A 23254-nucleotide genomic window follows, 5' to 3' on the forward strand; every position below is an offset into this window, starting at 1 on the left:
GAAAATTTACACATTCTGTCAACATACATAGTACCCTTTTATAAGAAGAAAAGCAGTAATACTTATCTTTTCCCTGAAAGGAGTCCCAGTATTTGTTATTTTAACAAGCTTCCATCTGGGCTGCTGCTTAGCTTCTCTACTCACTGTGGTGACCTATTCAATCCTGGCTGCTCTAGGAAAGTCTCTGAAAGTAAGTTATGTTCTTTAACTCCCCTATCTCCTACATACGTTGGACTCACTAAACTGCTTCCTTTACACAGTACTGATAAGGACGCTGTCTTCACAGAACTGTAGTTAGCCTTCCCTCTGCTAGGCTGCAGCACAATGGCAGAAAAAAAAGGAAATGCTTCCAGAGGTAGAACACTATGCTATCCACAAACATTGGAATTACCAAGTTCCTCCGATTTGAAGATCTCCTTAGAGGTTTGGCACAGGTGAAAGACATATGCATACACAGCACCCAAAAATTAGTACAGCAAGAATCATCAAGGCATGATGAGAACTGCCAATGTTCTAACAGCAGGCACAGCGTGCCAAAAGACTTCCCTGTCAGTAGCTTTGTTCTCCTGTATGCCATGCCTATACATAACTCCATGACAATTATATCCCATGCTCTTCTGCGTAAGGGAAAACCCATCAGTCTTTACCTGGGCACCTGCCTGAGCACAGAGAAACTTCCAATGAACTTGTTTCTTTCAATCAGGATTCAAGCTGCACCGAGCATTTCTAGTACATTTCTACTTATTTGGAGGAGAGAAATAGGGTCAAGTCAGTTAGAGACTCAATACAGCCAATAAAGGTTTTCTTGATCCAGACACACCTCAAGCCTCTCAACTGTCTGAAAACTTCTCTCCTTTCTTCCTGAGATTTACAAGCTGAACAGCATTTCAATTATTTGTGGCACTGCCTACAGGCCTTGACACACTGAGGTCTTGCCTTGATTTCCATGACTTTCAGTGAGAACCCCAGGACAGAATGGACAACAGAAATGCTCTGCTCCAGTGCTTGAAAGAAAAAAGCAAAAAACAGAATTGTCACCTGTTTCATAAGCCCCAGGAGGAAAGAGGGAAGAAACACAGGCACTGGTTTCATGACTTAAGGGGTTAAGGATTCCACAGCTCTAGGTAAAACAATCTAGTCAACAACCAGCCAGTGCACAATCCACTCCCCAAAAACCTAACTCAAAAAGCATAAAATTAACTTTCTTACCTTCCCTGATTTTGACTCACTCCCTCTTCACCTCTCCCTCCCCACACCAACAGCTCCCAAGACCTCACAGAGGTCAGTGTAGCTGACTATATTACCAGGTGGCAGAAGAAGACTGCTGATGGACTCCAGCCCTTTCCTAGACACATTTGCTCAGAATGCCCGTATCAGTAGTTCTCTCCCTTGACTGCAGACTATCACTGCTCCTCTCACCTCCAGCCCCGCAAGGAGACAGATAATAAAAAAAGCTCCCATTAAGGAGCTACCTGAACACAGCTTATAGGGACCTTCTCCATCCACAATCCAGTAGGGTAGTACATTAAGTTATAACAGCCATGCTCATATGTATCTTTGAAACCACAAACCAGACACGCATTAAAGACAACTATGTGGATCCCAAAAGGCATGCATGACAAGAACACACACAGACACATCTAACCCTCGGACATTCTGTTATGTTTCCAAGAAATACAAGATAAACAAAGGCAGTACACTGAACTTGCAAAGACTGCTAGCTGAACTGTGTGAGCATTTTTTTTATTGACAGGACATTAGATACAAATACAAGAGAGCATGTTATGCAGTGGCAAAGCTAACTGACTTCAAGGACAACGACCCCAGCATCCTGACCTGAAAGTCTCTAAAAATGGCAAGCTTCATTTGGTATGATGAATTCTACCTAGCTGAGTATACAACTTTTTAAGCCAAGCCATGAAGAAACATTTCTCACTCCCTTATCTCATCAGGTAAGGGTTTTCATCAGCTTGTAAACAAATCCACTTTCAAAAAGGAAAAAAACAAACAAACAAAAACAAAAACAAGAAAAAACCAAACAAACAGAAAAAACCCAAACCAAAATAAGCCCCACAAAAAAACAAAACAAAAAACAAACAAACAAACAAAAAAAAACAACACCCACCACCAGAAACCTAGAAAGAATGACACCACCTACAAAACAAAGGAAGAAGATCAAAGCCATGGCCTATAAATGAAGTCGGCCTATAACTTGTTTTAAAGTCATACAAGCTCTTAATTTACTGTTTGATATAACCTTTGATGGTAAAATCAAGACTTAGGAGAGCCAAGACACCCATCAGCCCACTTTACCTAGCACTAGTTAATGAAGACACAAACTTGACAATAAAGCTGATCTCTCTAAAGAGTACCTTTCCTACCAGTTCCATACAGCTTCAGTGCATGCAGCTCAAGTACTGGAGATAAATCTCAAACTCACCCAGAAAATGCAGCAGATAAGATTCTTTGCACACTAGTGTAAGTTAAACTTCTACAACTATATAAAAATACCTTCAGATATAAAACCACTAGAATCAAACTGTTTTCAGAATGCAGGTCCTGGTATCTGCCTGAAACGGTACAAGAGAAGTCCTGCTTTGAAACAATACTTACTAACCTTGCATCAAAGTCACTGCAGAAAACGGTTCAAGTTGCACTACTTCCAACACGAACGCCTCAATACGCACTCGGATTAGAGCAATCAAATTATCTTCGTTTTCCCCTCACATGCTTCAATCGTTCCACAAGAATTATCCGTGCCGACAAGAACCCTCGACACCGAAGGGTTCATCCCAATGTCAGGAAAGAAAAGAATCCCAACCCCAGCGCGCCGCGCACAGTACGTACCGCGGAGCCGATGCTAGGCGGCCAAGCAGCCGCTCCCAGACCCGGCCGCGGGTTGCAGCATCGGCGGGAGCAGCAGCACCTGCCGGGTCGGCCCCTTCACCTTGCACCACGCCGCGGACTCGGGCGGATGCCCCGGTGCGGCGCAGCGCGGCGCAGGGCGGAGGAGTCGTGCGCGCCCCGCGAGAGCCCGTGCGCTGCTCCGCGTCCCGGCGGCGCGCACCGTCAGAGGCAGCGGGAACAACACCAACCAAAACCGGCAGGGAACCGAGTCCGCTCCCAGCCCGGGTAAACACGGCCTGACAGGCCGCGCCCCGCCCCTCCGCTGGGGCAGGGGCGCCCGCCTTGTGCTCACTCCCCCCGGTAGACGGTCCCTGAGCCCGCCGGGGCCGCCCCGCACGGGGCCCCGCCACAGCCGCAATAAGTTATTTTTGGACGCTTCCCCGCTCCCCTCTATGGCGGCACGGCAGCTCACGCGGTGCGGAGCAGTGAGGGCACGCCTTCTCCCGGAGCCGGCACCGCAGCGGGCCCCGCCGGAGACAGCGAGGAACCGGCCCTGCTCCGGCACCAGCGAGGCGGGGCACGGCCCGCCCCGCACGGCGGCGGACAGCTGGAGCATTCGGGGGTCCCGCTTACACACATTTCTAACGCGAGTGGAGGAGAGCTGAACCTTTATATCGGTTGTTTTTCCCCTCAGTGCTAGATTAGCGGTTGCATGTGCTGACTGCTGCACAGTTATGGTACGGCTTACACAGCGCAGAGATGGGTAATACCAAACACGAACTTTTCTCTAAAAGGTAAAGAGTGCATGCGCTGTAGTTCTCCTTAAGTTTGCAACCTTTCCACATTAGCCAAGCAGTAGCCGCTGGTATGCTGACAGTTTGAGAAAAGAATGCTCCTTAAAGAGGCAAGATATAAAAGTACCAAGCTTGAGAAAGCAGTTCTAGAGAGAAACTGATTTCCTGGGACATGCACAATCCAGTTGAAAGGTATTGTGGAGCAAGTAATTCTTTTCTAGGCAGCAGAAGGCCTCTCTGGGTCTCCCCCACTGCAGTCAAACAGTCCAGCTGACAAGAGAAGCTCAGACACAAGAACACATGCAGGAAAGCAGCTTTTAACAGCAGTTGTAGTGTTATCCTGCCTGAAGGATTCTCCAGTGGCCACACTCAAGGTTTGGCTGGACATGGTGCTAGGCAATCTAGTCTAGGTCATGCTTTGCTATGAAAATTTGGACCAGATGAGCCTTGGAGGTCCCTTCCAACCTGGTATTCCATGATTCTATGAAGGTGGTTTGGCAGTTTTAAGTTCACAGCAGCCAGTTTTTCCCTGGGCTGTGCGTTCATGGCAATTGGTCCCAAACATGTACATCACCTAAGCCTACATTACTGCTACCATGATCAGGACAGAAACACTGAAGGAAAAAAAGAAAAAAGATCTTTCTCTTAGAGTATTTTAGACATGTGTTTTATATTAGAGCTTGACACATTAGAGTTACGCTTTACCATTCAATATACTTGGAAGGAATATTAAAGCATTTAATCAGAATCCTATCACTTGCTAGTGCAGAGCCCAATATATTGCTTCTGTAACACCAACAGAATTACAGTCTAGAAATCAACACTGAATGGCAAAGAGTAGGGCAACATCTTACAGAAGAAAACTAAACCAAGTGTGGTGAGTTTCAGGACATCAACACTCAAGGAACATAACTTTTTTGTAAAGGTTAAAGTCTCAGGAAGAGATTGCTGAATTTCCTTATAAGCTTATAGCATCTTTAAAAGCCTGCATTATATTCTGGAATTGCAGCAGTTGGAGGTTTAAAAATACCAAGGCACAAAACTCTCCAGGATCACATCTTCCTGGCATAACCAGCTGATTTCAGTAGCTATGGTGGAAATTCAAGTTCACACATCAGCCTATCCCTCTGCCCAAATCTGTGTGCTTCCAGATTAAAATAAGGCCTCTGTAACACCTACTGAGATTATCCAAGTTCAAGCAAGGTGAAATACAATTTCACCATATGTTTTGTAATACTCCACTCTGGAAAGCTATTTTAGTCTGGCTTGAAGCAAGATGCCAACACAATTAAGGAATACTAACTAGCACTATACACCCACTGGTGTAACAATTTCCCCCACATCCACAAATGGCACTGGCAACTTTAATATTAGATTTTCTTAAAGGAAAAACTCAATGTAAAAAAGCAGTGCTTGTTCCATTCTGCTAGAGCTTGACTCAAGTGAGTCTAGGAGACTCGTGACTGGAGACAAAAAGGCATGGAAAGGAATGGGGGGGTGAGGGGGGAATCTTAAACTAAACCTAGACAATGAAGCCAGTGTTTGCAGCTCACTTAAATAACTGGAAGACTAATGGGCACCAACACAAACCTCATTTTGAAACACAGCCTACTGATGACAGCAAGAGGCTAACTGAGGGATTACTGTTACCATAATACAGGAAGGCAAGCTCATTCCATGGTACTATGGTATCTTCGAGAAGGAAGAAAAATACCAGACCTCCTACTCCAGGAATTAATGAGTTTGACATATATTCCCAAATTGAAGCATCTGCATTATGTTTAACACCATGAAAGATATTTGTCACTGGGAAAGCCAGAAGTTCAATACATAGCATTCGCACACCCACTAAGCACATGGTCTGAAAAATAAATTCAGAATATTGTTCAACACTTCAGTTACCCAGTTAAGAAAAAAAAAATTCTCAATATTTTAACCTTCAGATAAGCACCCACTTTATTGAATTCAAGCATTCAGTCTGAATTGCAAGCAGTAGTTTGTAGGAAGTCTGTGCCTCTTCCAAACACCTATACCAAGATGTGCTTTTTTAGAGGAACTTTGCTACTCTAGAAGCACGAGTTTTCATCACATTCAGTATGTGAAAGGACAGCTTACCAACACTATGAAATTCTGTGGGTCTGTGAATTTACTTTTGTAACAGGTAAGTAGGGAACTAGCAAAATACACTAAGCTATTCAACCCTTTATAAACCCATACAGCACACTACATACCCCTTCTTGCTTTGTAAATAGGTTGAGACAGTCAGCCAGGGCCTCACATGTTCTCTGGGATACTTCAGAGACCACATCAACTTTCTGCAGGATGGGAGAAGATATTCCTGAAACACCAAAGATCAGTAGTGTTAGGGGGGCATTGTAAACACTAGGACTCTGAATTATTTTTTTCTTTTAAGTAATATAGACATAGCATTCATAGTCTACAGGAAGGCTGGTGCACTGCAAGATCTGTGTGAGGAAAGGGCAAGCAAAAGTAGCACTGAGGGAACATACGTTCTTTCTTTTGCATACTTTCTCCAGTACTGGCATAAATGGCATATTAATGGACTGAGTTTCTCTTTCAGCATGACTTAGAAAGCACAGGGAGTAAGCTAAGTCAGCAATATACTGAAAAAGTGACTAGCAGCAATCCCCTTTCAACCACTTTCTAGATTTAAAAGGCTGAGTTGCCAGGTGACAATTTAAATATGAAGGATATGGCACTGGTTTAAGATAAGTTAAAATGAGAAATACAGAGAAAAAGCTTACCACAGTGCAGCTGGAGATTTAGGTTTGAAAAAATAGATGGGGATTTACAAAGACACTGATCAATAAATGAAGGAGAAGGTGATCTTATTTTCATGGACTCATCTTCCGGATAAGTAATACAGGGCAATGCTACCTTATATTCTAAATTCCATTACCATTTATAGAAGGGGCTACATGTCTAGAACCATGATAACCCAAACAGCTAGTAGAAATTCTAGTTCATCTTTGAAGTTCTGTGGTGGGCACCAATTCCTCGTAAGTCAAGCAAGCCATTCTCCCAGAAAGCATACTTATTGCAATTAAAATTGGTGTTTAGTGGCCACACACTCCAGGATCAGTTGACACCATTTAGTAACTCAGCTGTTTCAAGCTCATGTCACAACAAGAAAGATTAAAGAGGTCTGACAGTGATAGTTCTTGAATTTTGTAACTTGTACTGCTTGTGCATGACAAGATACAGTACATATCAACAGATTGTTGTCTTTGATACTGAAGTTCACTACTACACTGGAATTAAGAGTCTCTATTTAGAGCAGCTATCAAAAACATCTAGCAAGGGACAGCACACTGAGTGCAGAAGCAGGATAAATCTTTATTTGTAATGTATAAGATACATTATTACAAAGATACATTAGAATAGCACACTGAGACATTTAGGGAGAGAAGTTTAAGCATCAGGTGCCAAGATAACTATTTTTATATTACTCAAAAGCTTTTAGAAGTTCTACATCGAAAGACTTTTAACTCAAATCTGCATTCTTCTGGAGCCAGAGGACTCAAATACTTCAAAGATACCACATCAGCCCAGTGTGAGAACTGGGAGAACTGTAGCAGTTTTTCCTGTTGAGGTTACACATTGAGCCTGGACACAGTTCACCATCTCATCAAATTAAACATTCACTGGGAGGAAAATAGGAATTTACTACTGCTATCAGCCAAGATTAGCAGTTTCTAAGAAAGAGAGATTACCTGTGTTTGCTTTGCTATAGGTTTTGGTTATTCAAGTTCTTTACTAGTAAAGAGAAAAAAAATAAATCAATTGCCCTTACTGGTTCTTCACATGAGCAGTACTGGCTTGGAGAAACTGCCCTCACATCTACCAAAGGGAACTTACCCCCTCATGCTAATTTTCAAACCGATTTTTTGTGAAGAATTCAGTTTTATTGTATTATTAAGGCTTCCCAATAAAATATCTATTATGAAGTCTTTTATTTGTGAAATAAAGATTCAGTTAGTGCAAGATGGGTCAATGTCACACATTAACTTATCCCAGTACATATGGGGAAAAGAAAAAAAAGCTGTATTTTAGACTCCTTTTGAGAAAGCACAGGGATGGAGAAGGAAGAACTTTTCATCTCCCAAAACTGTTATTCTAGTACAGACTACAGATTATTTGTACAAATAAATAACTTACTCTGTAGTTTAAGCTTCATAAATTTAAGTCACAGTATGTAACTAAGACTCGGGCTCAAAGAAGCAACTGTTAGATGTTCTTGCAGAACACCTTTGTGTGTTTAGTATGCAAGTAACTTCTGTACATGTTTAAGGCATTAAATGAAATATTCTAATCTCAAGAGCTTGATTCCTGTACTTTTATTTTTGGTGCAGAAATCCAGGTATATGTTAATTTAAAAATTATTAAAAATGAAGCCAAACAAGTTCAAATCTGACATGAAACTCATGGCAGAAGTCTGTGGAATATACCCCATCACACAATGCCTGCTGTTCCCTGAAACATGCTGCTCTGTATCATCCCTTTACCATATCTCAGATTCCATTGTGTTTCTACTCACTACAAAAAAAGTCGATTTTTGAGGGGAAAGCTAGACTAAGACAGCTAGCAAGTTGTATCTCTCCTGGGACACTTCTGCTCCAGTAAGCTACCAACCACAGATGTTTTAAAACCTTGAAAGTGAACCCCTGCGTTATATTCCTATGATACTAAGTAAGCACTGTATCTAAAGGCACTTTTGCTACATTTACAGCCACTAAGAAAATTTTTTTCAAACTACTTCTTAGTTGCTTCTATGACATCTTAGTTCTTAGCAATTACTATAATGTTACTTTATTAGAATCTTTTTTTAATGAGGAAAATCCCAGGCACAGCTACAGGCTGGGCGGAGAAGAGATTCAGAGCAGCCCTGCGGAGAAGGACTTGGGGGTGCTGGTCAATGAGAAAATGAACATGAGCCGGCTTCAGTGTGTGCTCACAGCCCAGAAAGCCAATCATATTCTGCTCTCGTGAGACCTCGCTTGGAGTATTGTGTGCAGTTCTGGTGTCCTCAACATCAAAAGGACATGGAAGTGTTGGAACAAGTCCACAGGAGGGCCACGAGAATGATCAGGGGACTGGAGCACCTCCCATATGAAGATCGGCTGAGAAAGTTGGGGCTGTTCAGCCTGGAGAAGAGAAGGCTGCGTGGAGACCTCATAGCAGCTTTCCAGTATCTGAAGGGGGCCTATAGGGATGCTGGGGAGGGACTCTTCATTAGGGACTGTAGTGATCGGACAAGGGGTAATGGGTTAAAACTTAAACAGGGGAAGTTTAGATTGGATATAAGGAGGAAATTCTTTCCTGTGAGGTTGGTGAGGCACTGGAATGGGTTGCCCAAGGAGGTTGTGAATGCTTCATCCCTGGCAGTGTTCAAGGCCAGGTTGGACGAGGCCTTGGGTGATATGGTTTAGAGCGAGGTGTCCCTGCCCATGGCAGGTGGGTTGGAACTTGATGATCTTAAGGTCTTTCCAACCCTAACTATTCTATGATTCTATGAAAACAGTGTATATTTTCAAGATCACAAAAATTTAATTTCAATGACATTAAAGCATGTGCTGATTAAAAAGAGAAAATTAGTTGCCTGGTAACAAAATGAATTTTACAAGAGTAACTTTTACCTTTCGTAGCATCCAAAGATTTAGCCATTGCAAGAAAGTCTGAAATTTCTTTACTGAGTCTTTGCTGGCAAGCTTGTGCTTTCTGAAAGACAGCAAGGAGAGCTAGTTCAGAAGTGCCTCGTTCTAAGAACTCTTAACTGCACTGAAATTTTTAACTTTGGAGAGCATTAGATCTTAACAAAGACTGCCAGTGACAGATATATTAAAGCTGAAAGAAATTACTTTAAGTAATTTCTCTTTTGTACTTCAAGTACAAAACAGAAGTTTGCTGCACATTATATTGCTGACTGGTTTCTCTTTAAATTAGCATAGCAAACCAAACCCCAAAGCTATGTTGTATGTACCTCGTTTGCATTTCCACCTCTTTCTTAAGAAGTCTGAAAACCCATGAAGAGCCTTTGCTTATTCTTTGACAAACCTGAAGTCAAAATAAGCAAATGCGTAGATTGATGTATGGCAAGTACAGCAACTTGCAAGTATCCAGTCCAAGATCATATTCCAAGCCAGCGCTTTAATTTGGAGACTGTTATCTATAAGATAATACTGTCTTCTTCTGTAGGCTGCTGAGAAATGCTACCACCAGCTATCTTCTGTATTCTGACAAAGGCTACTTTGAGTTCTTGTACCACAAGGTATGGCACAAGCCATGTGGAGTTCAGCCACATGAAGATTTTTGCATTACAGTGTCAACTTTCCCTTAAAGGTTTCAGAAGTTTATGTATAGCAAAAAGCACTAATCACAGACTGAATACCAGAATTATCAAGGAAGACTCACTTTCATTGCAGGTCTGAACAGTCAGTGTTACAACACATCTAATGTGACCTGAGATGTTAAGAGTCATTTCTAAGCCATTTCATTGTCGGTTTTATAGAGGTAGAGCTCACTAAAGGTTAGCTTTGTTATCCTCCAGTCTCTGTGTCTCCAAGTACAGTACACAAGGCTCCCTCTCCTGGCTGAAGAGTCAAGCAACTTTCTACCTTGCAGTAGGGCTAGTAAAACAGAAAATCACATCCTTGTAGCTATGATAAGCATGTCGTTTTCCACATACAGTCTGAAGTAAGCAGTGCAAATACAAGTGACATTTATGCATCCATGGGAATAAAAAATCATTACTTTTAGCTAAAAGTACACTAAAGTATTTCAAAACAGGACTAATCTGCAGCCACCTAGATGCATGAGCCAAATTCTGTACATACTTTCAGAGTATCCTGTAGGTATGTAACAGGTACTGCATCATCTTCATCATCACTACTCAACTGTTCCTGTGTGCAGTAGTGTGTGCTATATGCAGAGTGGTCTTCTATTGCTTCCAGCCAACTCTGAGTAGAAAAAAGAAAAAACAAACCATAGAGTTCATACAAATGCCCATACATGCATACGTACAAAAGAAAAATGAAAGTTTTCTGTTGATGTGACATTCACTGGTAAATTGCGACACCTTAATAAGCAGAAAATAGATTGTTTAAAATTGACTACAGACTATCTTTAGTATGTTAAGAGTGCTACAGACCTACTTGATTAAAGTTCAAACACAAAACGTAACCCACCCCTCAGTCTACCCAAGGTCACAAAAAAGTCACATCAATTAAGCCTTCAGGGAATGTATTTTGCATCTTTGGGTTTCTGTTCAGACAGCAAGGTCCCTGTGACAAAGTCTGCTGCCTTATGCATGACAAACTCTGTGCACAAAACGTCAAGCACTATAAAAAGTGAGGCAGATTCTTTTCCTGTTCATCAAATCACAGAATGGCCAAGGTTGGCAGGGACCTCTGGAGGTCATCTGGTCTAACCCCCCAGCTAAAGCAGGGCCACTTGGCAACCACATGGTTGCCCAGGACCATGTCCCAGTGGCTTCTGAATTTCTCCAATGATTGAGGTTCCACAAGCTTTTTGATCAACTTCTGCCAATGCTCAATCACCCTTATGTTTCTTCTTATGTTCGGAGGGAACTTTCTGTATTTCAGTGTGTGCCCTTTGCCCATGCAGAGACAAAGGGCACACACTGAAGACAGCCTGGCTCCAGACCTCTTTGCGCCTTCCCTTCCAAGTATTTACATACTTGACAAGATTCCCCAACCCTTCCCTTCTCCAGGCAGTCCCAGTTCTCTCAGCCTTTCGCAATATAGGAGATCCTCTGGCTCCTTTAATCATCTTAGCAGCCTTTTGTTGGGCTCTCTTCAGTATGTTCATGTGTCTCTCAGTGGGGAACCCAGAAGTGGACACAGTACTCCACCTGCCTGCACCCTTACTTCATCTCCAGTTAATACACCTACAGAAGTACATTAAGTAACTATAGTACAAGTAGCCCTTAAAAAAAAAAAAGTTACTCTCTTGTTTCAGACCCACCTTTGAGGAAAATACAAGTTATTAGGGTCATCTGGGAGAATGGCTAATAGTAGAATGTACCAGTAAGCATTCTTTTGTTTGGGATAATGAACCATGAAAGTTCAACAGAAGCTGCAATAGGAATTTACCACATGGAGAAGTTAAAAAGAGGAAGTTAGACTACAGAGCATAATACAGGCACAGAGCGGGACAATAAGGTGATACTAATTTTAAAGAGAATGACAATCTGTCCATTTTTGCTATTTAGACTATAGTCAGGCTACAAGATTCAGTTATCTGCACTTATGTTACCAAGTCCTGATGATCAAGATACTGAACCTGATACTAATGCATCTACAGTGACTAGTATGCAAATTATTAATTACAGAAGTTATTATATTTTAAGCCTTTGATAAAGAGTCATTCTTACCTCTCTGGTTTGAGATGGAAGGCTATTTTTAGGAATCTTGAAACGATGAACAGTGTCATCAAAACATCTAACAGAAAAGAAGTAACTATCTGTAGATTTTACCTAAAGCAATGAGAAGAACACACAAAATTAGTATAATGTATCAGTAAGAAAAGAAAAACCTTTAAGCAAGGTAGAAAAATCCTCTTGACTCAGAAATGGTTTTGCTTCAGTTTTGATGCAAAACAACTATAGTTACCAAAAAACCTTGGTCAGAATAGTTTTACAAAACACGCTGTCTTGTACTTCACATTGTGAATGATAATATACAGGGGGTTTATGTCAAAATAGTATATATTCACATCACTTGATTTAGACAAAATCTCAGCAATGGCATAAGATCACCAATATTAAGGAATTTGTAGATACAGAAAAGCAGGAGTCACTTTTTATATAGTAAGAGCATAACTATAGTTTAGCAGAACCTGTGGTGCCAATCTGTAAAGATAGTTATAGAAGAAAAAGCACTGAAATGATCTTAAATGCATTTTCCTTAAGCATTTCATCTTTCTGACACCTGATCTGTTTTTCCTCTGTTCACCCCTTCCAAAAGGGATTCACACAGGCATAAAAGAATTTAAGGAAGTTTTCCAAAAGTCACATTCAGAATTGATCAGCTCTCCAACTGAGATCAGCTGAAGTTACACAATCAGTCACAAGTCACCACTGACAGCTACAGGAGGAACTAGAGCTTTGCTATTCTTCATCACATGCTCTAAACAGTTGTTTTGCACAACTGAAGAAGCACCCTGTTAGGAAGCCTTATTTGAATCTTCAAGACTTTGGAAAGAAGCATAGGATATTTAAGATTTATGGACAATTTCCATGTACAAATAATTTGCTTCACAAGAACCACTGCTTCTTGAAAAAGCATGCTTACCAACCTACCTCAAGTTTCACTGTCTATGTGTCTGGATCACCATCACATAAACACCTCCCCCCCAACAGTATTTATAAGTAATTTCACTTCCTACCGTGCAGACAGCTTGTGTTAGATGCTTGCATCCCTGACGATGATCATTATTCACTGCATCAGTTCTTTGAAAGAAAAAGATTTAGTAAAGTGAAGATGGGAATTACTTAAATTGCTTTTCAGAAATTGAAACGCAGAACTTACTGTCTCCGGTACCAGGAAAGGACTCCATGTTCTAGAACTATCCAGTAGAGTTTCCAACCAAAAAATCGTGAGCTCTAAAAAAAAAAAATTATTAAAAAATAAAACCCTCCCTCACAGAACAAAAAAGACGAAGTAAGGCTAACAGAGGAAGGGTTATTATTCCTAGTAAGTTTGATAGGTTGAAGGCTATTGCAGAAAACTGGCAGTCATCAGGAAGACATTTTGTGTTTCACGCATCTTGTTGATCACAACAACCTGAGAACATACTTTCCTTTTTGGAAACACCTAAAGACAAGAGTTTTGTTGAGGCTGCTATTCAGTACAAACTGAAGTATTAAAATACTGCGTTTTTTAATATAGGGATTGACAATCACCAGGCAATTCTACTCTATAAAACACTCTGAGATACCCACTACAACACTTCACCTTTCACAAACTTCAGTACATAGTTCTGGTTTTAAATCAGTTCCTTTTATTACAATTGTGAGTGAATAGCAAAATTTACAGTGAAGCAAACTTCAAAGATTTCATTAAGGAATATGAAACCTAAGCATTCATCTAATACTGAGACTTTTTTGTTTTCTTTTAACAAGGGAAAAAATATTCACTTAAGTATCAGAGCAAAATAAGCTTTAAACAACCACTTGACTGACATCTGTCATCTTGGTTTTTTAAGATTTCTTGAAGATAGTGAACTTGTGGCAATATCAGTCATACATTGTCAAAGCCATCCATTCAGGAAAGAAATAAAGAAAAAAAAAAGACAGTTTTTAGGAACTGAGGTTAAGATTAAAGTGCCACGAGTCTAGTAACTGCTCCACTCAGCCAACTCATCTATAATTTATCCACTATACTACAATAATTTAACAAATGTATTATTGAAAAGCTCCCTCTCACAGTAATTCTCACTAAGCACAGAAAAGGACATACTCTGTGGTCTTGCAAGCTATTTTAGAAAAGCAAGTAAGATATACCTTCCATAGGAGACCTTCATATCGTCTCAAGGGTTTGTTGATGACCTGCATAGAAATTAAAGCTCATGTAGGAATAGCTTCAACTAGACAGCCTTGGCATTTTAAATGGATACAAAAGTTCCTACCTTTCCAGTTTTACCTCCCAGTATCAGTTTCATTTCTGCACCTTGGGCTAGATCAAGGGGCGTCTGATCTGTTTAGTAACCAAGACGAAGCATGAGAATTTGATGCAAACGAACCTAAATGTACTTCAAAAAATATTCTGACACTCCATTTATTGATCAAAATTTAGTCCCACAGGCTTCTATGTTTACTTGGAATTGGGGAACATAAGCTCCTCAGTGGCAGAAGACTAAAAAGGCTCTAAACTTCAGTGCACTGAACCATCCTTCAGAGTTCTACTAGCCACAGAGAAGCCTTTGGTCTTACTTGTTTTTAGCTCTTCAGCTATAGAAACAGTACAGAAGTTTCACAGATCTCAAGACAGAGGCACCTTTAATCAGATAACAAGTACGAAGTTCACACAACATCAGCATAAAGTTTTCCTGCATTTGCTTTCATTAGAAGCCACCTTCTTAAGAGTCACTTTGTCTAGGCCACATGTCCAATCTTACCACTCCTTTTTTGTTACTTGTATTCACCATTTAGCATCAAGAAAACAAAAGTCAGGCACATTTCATAATTAAGACAGCAGGTAAATTTTTCAGAAACGAGTAAGTTTGAAAAATAAAAGCATACATAAGTATTTTGCTACAGTTCTTAAGTCTCCTGCAATTTAGTCAGTGCTGGGCTTCCTCTGTTAGTGACACAAAGCTTGCAAAGCACCATAAGATTTTCCCTGAACATTGAGCGGTAAGTAACATAGCTTTATAGAAGCTGTTGAATTTCTGTGTCCTCTAAATACCTTGTGTACTTGCATTTGCTACTCACCATTTTTGTTTCTTATTTTAGGATCTGCTCCATTTTTTAGAAGTTTCAATGCACAGTGCTTATGGGCACGGTACGCTGCACAATGCAATGGTGTGTTTCCCATCTGATCTGTACAGTTGATGTAAGGTGGTTTGGGCCTGTTCAACTGGAAAAAACAAAGTTGTACATAGTTATCTGTTTTGATCCCTTGCCAAATGCCACATGTATTCTTTTCAAAGTTAGCTGTTCCTAACTAGGATGCTTCAGTGTAGATCTGTCAACAAAGAGGGCATGTAACAAGTGTTATGAGAAAGGCATGAGCTACAACAATCGAGATGTTCAGCTAGAGTAACAAACTTCAGGTTTTTTGCTTGCTGTACCCCTTTCACCTCTACTGCACAACATGGAAACATTTATCCTGCACAACTGCACAGCTCCAGATAGAGTTGTGCAGCACTGCAGTTCAGCCACTTAACATTGCTAGAACAGCCCTGTTAGATTCTACTATCAAAATCTACTGTTCCTTGTAGAAGGCTCCCAGGCACAGTCTGAAAATTAGCACAGGCTAGTGCTAAACCCAGAACAAGTTTGTGCAGCCACCCTGTTTTAGAGAGTTAAAACTTTGTACAGAAGGGTGTCAGGCATGACACTCTCAGTGACTGAGCTGTCCTAGGCCATTTAGAAGCTCTCAGTATAGGCAGTTTGTTATACAATTACAGTTTAGCTGTGTTCTGAAGAGTTAACTACCATGTGACCTTTATATAGCTGCTCTAATGTTACAGAGGGAAAAAAAAAACCAACCCAAAAAACCCCTAAGTTTTCCTTGGACACAATGTATTTTGAGAAATTGACGCCATCAAAGAGAATGGTCATTAAGCATAACAATACTAACCATTCTAAAATACCACTACACTTCTTCAAATACATCAGTATTGGATGGGAACATCAGGGCTGGGCTAGATGACCTTTAAAGGTCTTCTCCTACCCAAGCCATTCTACACAATAATCAGCCATTATAGCTTAAGCAGTCTTAGGAGACTAGAGTCACAAATGCATGGCAACAGTTTTAGAGAAACTCAGTTTAAGCCTTCTGCATTGGCCAAATGCTGTCTTAGAGAAATTGCTCCATAATAACAGGATTCCAGAGCAGCAATTAATTAATAGTCAACTAACTGAGATAAAAAGCTCTCCAGTAATTTCAGTAAGTGCATGGTACATTTGAGAACTCACAGGAAAAACATACTGGTTTTGCCTCAAGTAAACTAAAAAGCCTGGGTTAAGCTTCAGCTACTGAAGGTCTAGCTTTTAGTAGCAAAACATACTGATGTAGTGAGAATCTTGACAAAGAGAAGCACAAAGCCACCACTACCATTTGACTTCAAGAAGCTTCTACAGAAGGAGCAGTTATGAAGTGTGTGCAGGAAAGGCAGAAGAATAAGTGGTCTGAAGTCCAATTAGAAGGTTTAGATGAACTGTCCCATTAAACTACCTCTTCCAGAATATTGTGTTACAAGACACAGTATGGTCTTTTCTGGTAAAGATAATCGAGAAACATGAAAGCTAGTAATAAAAAAAAATATCTTTCATGGAAGTGGCACTCTGATGTAAAAGCAGGGCAGTAGAGAATAAGTTCTGGTGTGTTAGGTCTCACAGTAAAAGTAGATGTAAGCAGCTATTCATGAACATAATAGCTAAGAAAAAAAGATTAAATAATACAGTAGGAGCAGAAAGGCCTGAAAAAATAAGTAGGCAAAGTATGAGGAATTGTCAGGATAAAGAGCAGTTCAGAAGAGCTACACAAATCGTCCACAGATGTACTAACCTTAGAGTAGGAAAGTCAAGGAGGTTTACACTATAGAACAGTAAGTAGAGAAAGTTCTTTGGACTTCATCAAGAGTCATCATGAGTTTTAAAATTGTAATTCAATGGGCAGAGGTCCAAGCACTCACCAAACAATTCCAAGAAACATCAGTTATGACCTGACCTAAAAAAACTGCATCAGGGTCAAACGTGTGGCAAATACTTTGAAGAGTTTGAGAGGTTAACATGTAGTTGTTCTCATATATACAGAGCTCAATGATACTAAATAGTTTGAAAAATCATTTAGAAATTAAAATGTTTACAGGAAGAGTTACAAGTGCATGCAAGAGTTACATGGTTACATGGCACATAAGAGAAGGTAGTTCATTAAATGACAGATTTCTACGAGGAGCCATCTTTTTCTACATCAGTTTAAAGCTTAGTCAGCAGGCATGCAGCATCAAATGCTGCAAGTGTAAAAAAAATTACCAGATTGAAGAACAGATCAGCTATGCCAGTGTTTTAATTACAAATAATACAATCATGACAGTGTATTAATGTACCGTTTCCACATTTTGAGTGCTGTGTACAGCTCTGGTTCCCTCTCCAATTCAAAGAGGATAGTACAAAAAGTACACATAAAAATTACAAGGATGACAAAATATTCTAAAACAGTTTTCATGTGAAGAGTTAGGTCAAGGCCTCTTCAGACCAGAAGAATTCAGAGGATAGAAACAGATTTTGAATGGATGCTCACTGTGGCTTATAGGCAGATGAGAATGTCACATTTATCAATATACAGGTCTTGGGCTTGTGAATTTTCCATTAGAAGTACATAGATTTATTTGGACTGCTCTGATGACTTAGAAGTCATTAGTAAAGGTGCTAACCAGGTAGAAAGTGTTAAATACTGCATGTTTTACTTCCAGTAAACTCTTCTGGACTCTCAAAAGCTTTAGTTCAAGCACTGAGACCCTGGATATGTAAAAACACCCAATTGGGTATGGTCCTGGGTAACCTGCTCTATTTTATTCTGCTCTGGGAATAAGAGCTGGACTAGATAGTCTCAAGAGACAGCTTCCAGTCTCAATTCTTCTGTGTTTTGCTTCTCCAATAGACTCACCACGCCATGGTATTGCTCAGCTTGAGTTTACTATGACTGCGTGCACACACACAGTTTTCAATTCCTACTCAGCAGAAATTGTGCTATGCAGATGACTGTCCATTAAAAAATAGACTTCAGCTGCAACAGATGATAACAAAACCTTACTTTCAAGATTTAAAATACAACATGTGGTGAAAACCTAGGCATCCATGACTAAATTAAAGTATCCACAAAACATAACCTTAAGCCAGTAGATCTAGAACCATTACACTGCTAGTTACAACAGTATTGAGAAACATGAAAGAAGCTGAAAAAGCATTATTTTGCAGATAACAACAAGGCAGCTGGAAAACCCTTGAGGGTTCAGCACCTCACCAAGGTAATGAGGTGCACAGTACTCATAATCTGAAGTCACAGCACTTAGAAATGCAAGGCCTAATGTCATATGTTGTTGCATTATGGCTTGAACCACTTGACATAAAATTATTACAGCAACTTGAATTCTTACCAAGGCAGTCAGTTTCCCTGTTTCCCCCTCTCTTGCTGCTCCTAAGAGTTCTTCTTCCAGTTTCCTTTCTTGTGTTCTTTCCACTGCTATTAAAAAACAGAAAGCCACCCAAGTTTAAGGTCAGTCTCAATAAAGTAGCAAGCATCAAAACTGTATCAAAACAAGCCTAGAAAAGCACAAGTTTCCACCATTATTTATTTGGAACAGGTAGAAATGGAACATTTATTCACAGAAGTCTGTGTCAGAACAAATCCATGTAATATTTGAAAAGATGCATGGGCGTAACAACATATATATGTACATGTGTTTTTTGTTGTTGTCGTTTTTTTTTTTTTAACACAACCCAACCCCATTCCCTAGTAAAAGGGAAACAGTGGAACTATGTGACACTCCCATTAGATCTTTCCTGTGTTCTTTCCAGTTTCTCTTCTACTCTTCCTACCATCCTACAGAAATTATACTCTTTAACAATCCAGCAGATAAGCAGCACTTACATGTAGAATCAGAAGAGAGAACTTTTCACACATACATGTACTAGACAGACCTTCAGCAACATTTACGCATAACACATAACCCCAGAAAGCAACACAGCTCTTGAACTCTCCAGAACTGTAAGCAGTGAGCCTATATAGCTATTTGGACACCATTAAGGCTTTGACTGCCATGTAACATTCAGAGCTGTAGCAAGGATTACCCCAGCAGGGTTGAAATAGTTACTTTAATAATGCTGTTGGCATTGACAACACTTAATTCTCCAAGTTGCTTGCAGACATTAACTGTGACTTCCCTTTAAATTTGGTCATTAGGAAGAAAAAAAAAAAATAAATCAATTGAGCTTGTGCAACCTGCAAGAGAAGAGTCAGCTTTTAGAACGTACAAGCGCTGGAAAAAAAGCAACAGGCTATGGCCTATTAAAGTTACCTTCCAACATATTCCTTATGTCTTTATCTTGAGTAACTTCTTTTGCAGTCTCTCCACTCCCATTAACGATAGAAGTATCAGCATTATGCTGCAAGAGTAACATCACCACCTCCTGGAAAACAATTTGAAAAACACTGCTTATCTCTCTCTGCTATGGCAAGGCCACAATCAGGCTTTGCAGCTACTAACATCCTGTGAGATGCGCTGTGTAACAGCTTCTCACCACTGATGACTTACAAAAACAGGAAGGAATGTTTTAGAGAGATTGGAGAGTAAGACTAACTGCAACCTCCCCTCTCACGTGTCATGCTGAAGAACTGACAGATCTGTTTCAGGTGAACAGACCTGCTCAGATTTAAAAGCTGGTGTGCCTGAAGTAAATGCTGAATTTGAAGACAAAAATAGAACGAATAGCTCTTCTGATGAGCAACTATATAGTCACTCCTTCTGAAGGGCCAAGAGGTTATCTGTAGGGGCAGTACTACTTTGGGAATGACAGCGGCTTCTGGGAAGCAATCAAAGTAGTCTGACGTTACAGGCCTACAAAAAAACTCTTTAGTTCTAGTTTTCTATGAAGAAACAGCACTTCCAGACACCAAATGGACCAATGTGTCCTAATTTTTATTTTTTCCCACTCCAAAAGCCACTAAGATTAAAACAATGTGGTTAGTCTCTGTGTAAATATGCAACTAGTTGGGAGGAGCAATCCCTAATCCTTTTACTGAATCAAACATACCAGACACAAACATAAATTAATCTGTTGTACTTCAGTAGTAGATTAGATATCTTTATACTGGTTTCTACACAGGAATTAGAACCTGCCGCTACAGGTAGTGCTATGCTTCAGCATTGTCTGACATACAGAACAGAAGCAATGTAAATTAGTTACACAACTCAACTAATGCACAGTGCTATAGGTGAAGGCAACTGTTATTTCTGTCTGCCAGCAAAATCTTTACAACACAAAGCTAAAAAAGGACATAAAATATACCAAGGGAAGCCATGGACCAATGTTCTCCCATTTTCAAAATACTGATTTTTGTACCACGATTTTGTTTTGGACAGAGTTACAGCATCTAGGCAATATGCCTAGTCCTTTTGAATGCACTGTACCAAAACAGGTAAGTTTTAGACACTACAAAAACATCTTTACCAAGTGATCTTATTGCTAGTATTTCCCCAGTTCTACAATTGAAGCTTTAAAAAGCCAACGTACTTTACCTTACGTCCAGTGAAAGCTGCACGATGGAGTGGAGTGTCCCCCATGTCATTCAGCACATTCACATCTGCACCCGCCTAAACAGCAAGACCCAAAGACAACTGAATGTCCTTCCAGCAAAAACTACATAGCTATCCCCTCTGACCTGGGGGGAAGGGGAGGACAGGACACTAATGCAGGCCTCATAGCAAATTAGATGAGAACTGTAATAAAGCTATCCCAGAAAGCAAAGATAAACTACATATGTAAGATTTATAACCAGCATTCTATAAACTGCTTCAAAAGGAAATTCCTCCTGCGTGTTTTTCAGGCCTCTCACTTTGAAGAAGGTATATGGAAAGTAGTTTAACACAGGGAATGGGGGCACTGTTGGTTTGTTTTGGGGGTATTTATAGGGCTGGGGGTGTAGGTGTTGGAAAAAAACCCAAATGACTTAATGAAAGAACTGCGGTGCTACTGTATAACACACTTATATGTACTATTACAGACGCACAGAGTAGTACCAGCCTCCTGGTGTTCCTGATTTAACAAGTGGTGTTCCCTCCAGAAACCTATTACTGTTTTTTCACTTGAAGTGAAACTTTCTCACTTTTCTCTTCTACAATCTTTGGCTTGAATGTCCCTTCCTCTTATCACACAATTTCTTCATCTCATAGCTTTTATCTGAAAGGAAGACTGCTTGCCACACTGCACAGGCACTGTTCCAGGAAAGCAAGAAATCCTATCCTTTCTTTAAGCATTTCTTCTACACTGCTTTACCTAACCTCAAAAGGTCAGAAAAAGGGCAGAACTTACTTAAGTTTGTCACATATGTTTAAAGTCACGTAATTTACCCAGGTCACTGCTGCCTGCCTGAAGTTAACTGATGAACCTGACTAGTTCCGGAGTTCTTTTTCTGGTAATTCCTCATTCACTTGCTCTTCAAGCACAAAATCTAGCCACAAGTACACAGACACACTATATGCCTAGCTTTCAGAGATGCACAGCCTCCTTTACTATTTCTTTAACTAACTCGTTCTTTAAGAGCCCTATGGGCTAAGAAGAAAGTAGCCCACTTGGATTGAGAACGGCATTATCTAAGTGTGCAGGCCAGAGAAGAACTCCTCAAAGAAATCCCAATTTTGTTTCCTCTTTCAGAGTCGTAAGTGTGGCTGGTAGCCTTTATTTGGAATGAATTTCAAATACTTGAGGTTGCTTAGCACGTTCTTGCCATTGACAGGAAAATTTTTCCAACATGAATAGGGTATAAATACAATTAGGATTAGTTGAAACTACTCTGAGAGCTGAGAGTAAAAAAAATAAATTCAGTCAGAAACAGTTGCTAATACAGTGCAGATATGGCTCCCAAGATACAAATAGGTCAGCTCTGATAACAGAGGTTCATCATGTGTTCATTATTTCAATGATGTTAGAAAAAAATGATACTATGTGAGCCTGCACCTGGGAAGAAACAAACAGGTTACTTGGCACAGAATCCTGGACACGCTTCAATGCACAACATACAATTAGATAACAGATTATTATTTTTACTTTAGCCTTTCCCACAACTCAGTAACTGTAATTGCCTAAGCTATGTAATTTATGTATCACAGTAAGCTAGACAGGCCTTTGAAGCGTTTGCATTACAAGTGTCAGATGCTGGCTTATTATATGTAGATATCCACTAAGCTTGAAAAAGGCTGAAGCTTTTATGAGCGCATACTTAGATACTATACATCTTTAATTCCTACAATCAGACGGTTACACAAACGCACATACTCATGAGAAAGTTAACTAAGTATTAACGTAGAAACTGTTCAATGTAATTGTATATCACTGTATAGACTTTCACTGTCACTATTTTGGGTCCTTGTAAACTGGGCTGACCCATACTGCAGTTTTTTCATTCTTTAATTCTAACAATCATTTATCTCTACATTACATGCAGATAAACTGCAGGAGTGACTCTGCCTCTCTACAAAGCTGCCTTTCCCCTATCACAAAAACCTGAATAAATATTAACTACCTCCAAGAACAAAGAATTTTCTGCCTTCACATAGAAGCAAGTAGAAATATACCTTCAGCAAATCCTCTACTACAACAGCATGCCCAAAGTAGCAAGCAAGGTGAAGTGGTGTCCAACCCATATTGGATTTACTTCTGCCTAAAAGACAAAACAGGTAAATTAAGTTTTGGTCACGATACAAGAAAGATCTTGTAATGTGCTTGGAGGCTGGCATGGATGGTCATTCTCCATAGTAACAGAGGAGCAAGGAGGCTGGAAGCATCTGTTCTTATCATCTGAATTAGTAAACTGTAATGCAGTCTGATAGTATGAGATTGAAACCTACAAAACCTTTCTGAAAGGAGAAAGTCACATAGGATAATGGAGAATAAAACTTTTCTTCCATGTAATAGCTTGTTCTTCAACAGCGGCTTCAGTTACTTTCATTCACTATGAAAACAGTGCATGCAAGTACACATTTATCTTGTGTACCTATAAAAGTTAACCTGATTTTATTTCCTGCACACAAATAAGAGGTAGGACAACCCATCTTCCAAAAAGAGGATTCAAAAGAAAACCGGAGGGATGACCTAGTGTTAGGGGGGGGTTGTTACCTTGTGCTTG

At 40.1% G+C, this 23254-nt stretch overlaps 1 protein-coding gene across 3 annotated transcripts in view; it reads right to left on the reverse strand.

Annotated features, from left to right (window-relative positions):
* Window positions 1–23254, reverse strand: part of OSBPL1A (oxysterol binding protein like 1A) — a 76406-nt gene that overhangs the window by 44485 nt on the left and 8667 nt on the right. For all 3 annotated transcript variants that reach the window (XM_061360519.1, XM_061360517.1, XM_061360518.1), the window contains 13 exons: window positions 22704–22789; window positions 20649–20723; window positions 19428–19539; window positions 18507–18592; window positions 15115–15259; window positions 14310–14377; window positions 14185–14229; window positions 13211–13284; window positions 13068–13131; window positions 12055–12156; window positions 10496–10618; window positions 9299–9380; window positions 5873–5979 (listed from right to left, as the gene is read on the reverse strand). In XM_061360519.1, coding sequence (XP_061216503.1) covers window positions 5873–5979; window positions 9299–9380; window positions 10496–10618; window positions 12055–12156; window positions 13068–13131; window positions 13211–13284; window positions 14185–14229; window positions 14310–14377; window positions 15115–15259; window positions 18507–18592; window positions 19428–19539; window positions 20649–20723; window positions 22704–22789 — 1169 coding nt within the window. The remainder of the gene's footprint in view (window positions 1–5872; window positions 5980–9298; window positions 9381–10495; window positions 10619–12054; window positions 12157–13067; window positions 13132–13210; window positions 13285–14184; window positions 14230–14309; window positions 14378–15114; window positions 15260–18506; window positions 18593–19427; window positions 19540–20648; window positions 20724–22703; window positions 22790–23254) is intronic.

The sequence above is a fragment of the Neopsephotus bourkii genome, unplaced genomic scaffold (assembly GCF_033783945.1).
Source record: "Neopsephotus bourkii isolate Nb327-2 ecotype Australia unplaced genomic scaffold, CSIRO-AGI_Nbou_v1 NB_1027, whole genome shotgun sequence".
Taxonomy (NCBI): Eukaryota; Metazoa; Chordata; class Aves; order Psittaciformes; family Psittacidae; genus Neopsephotus; species Neopsephotus bourkii.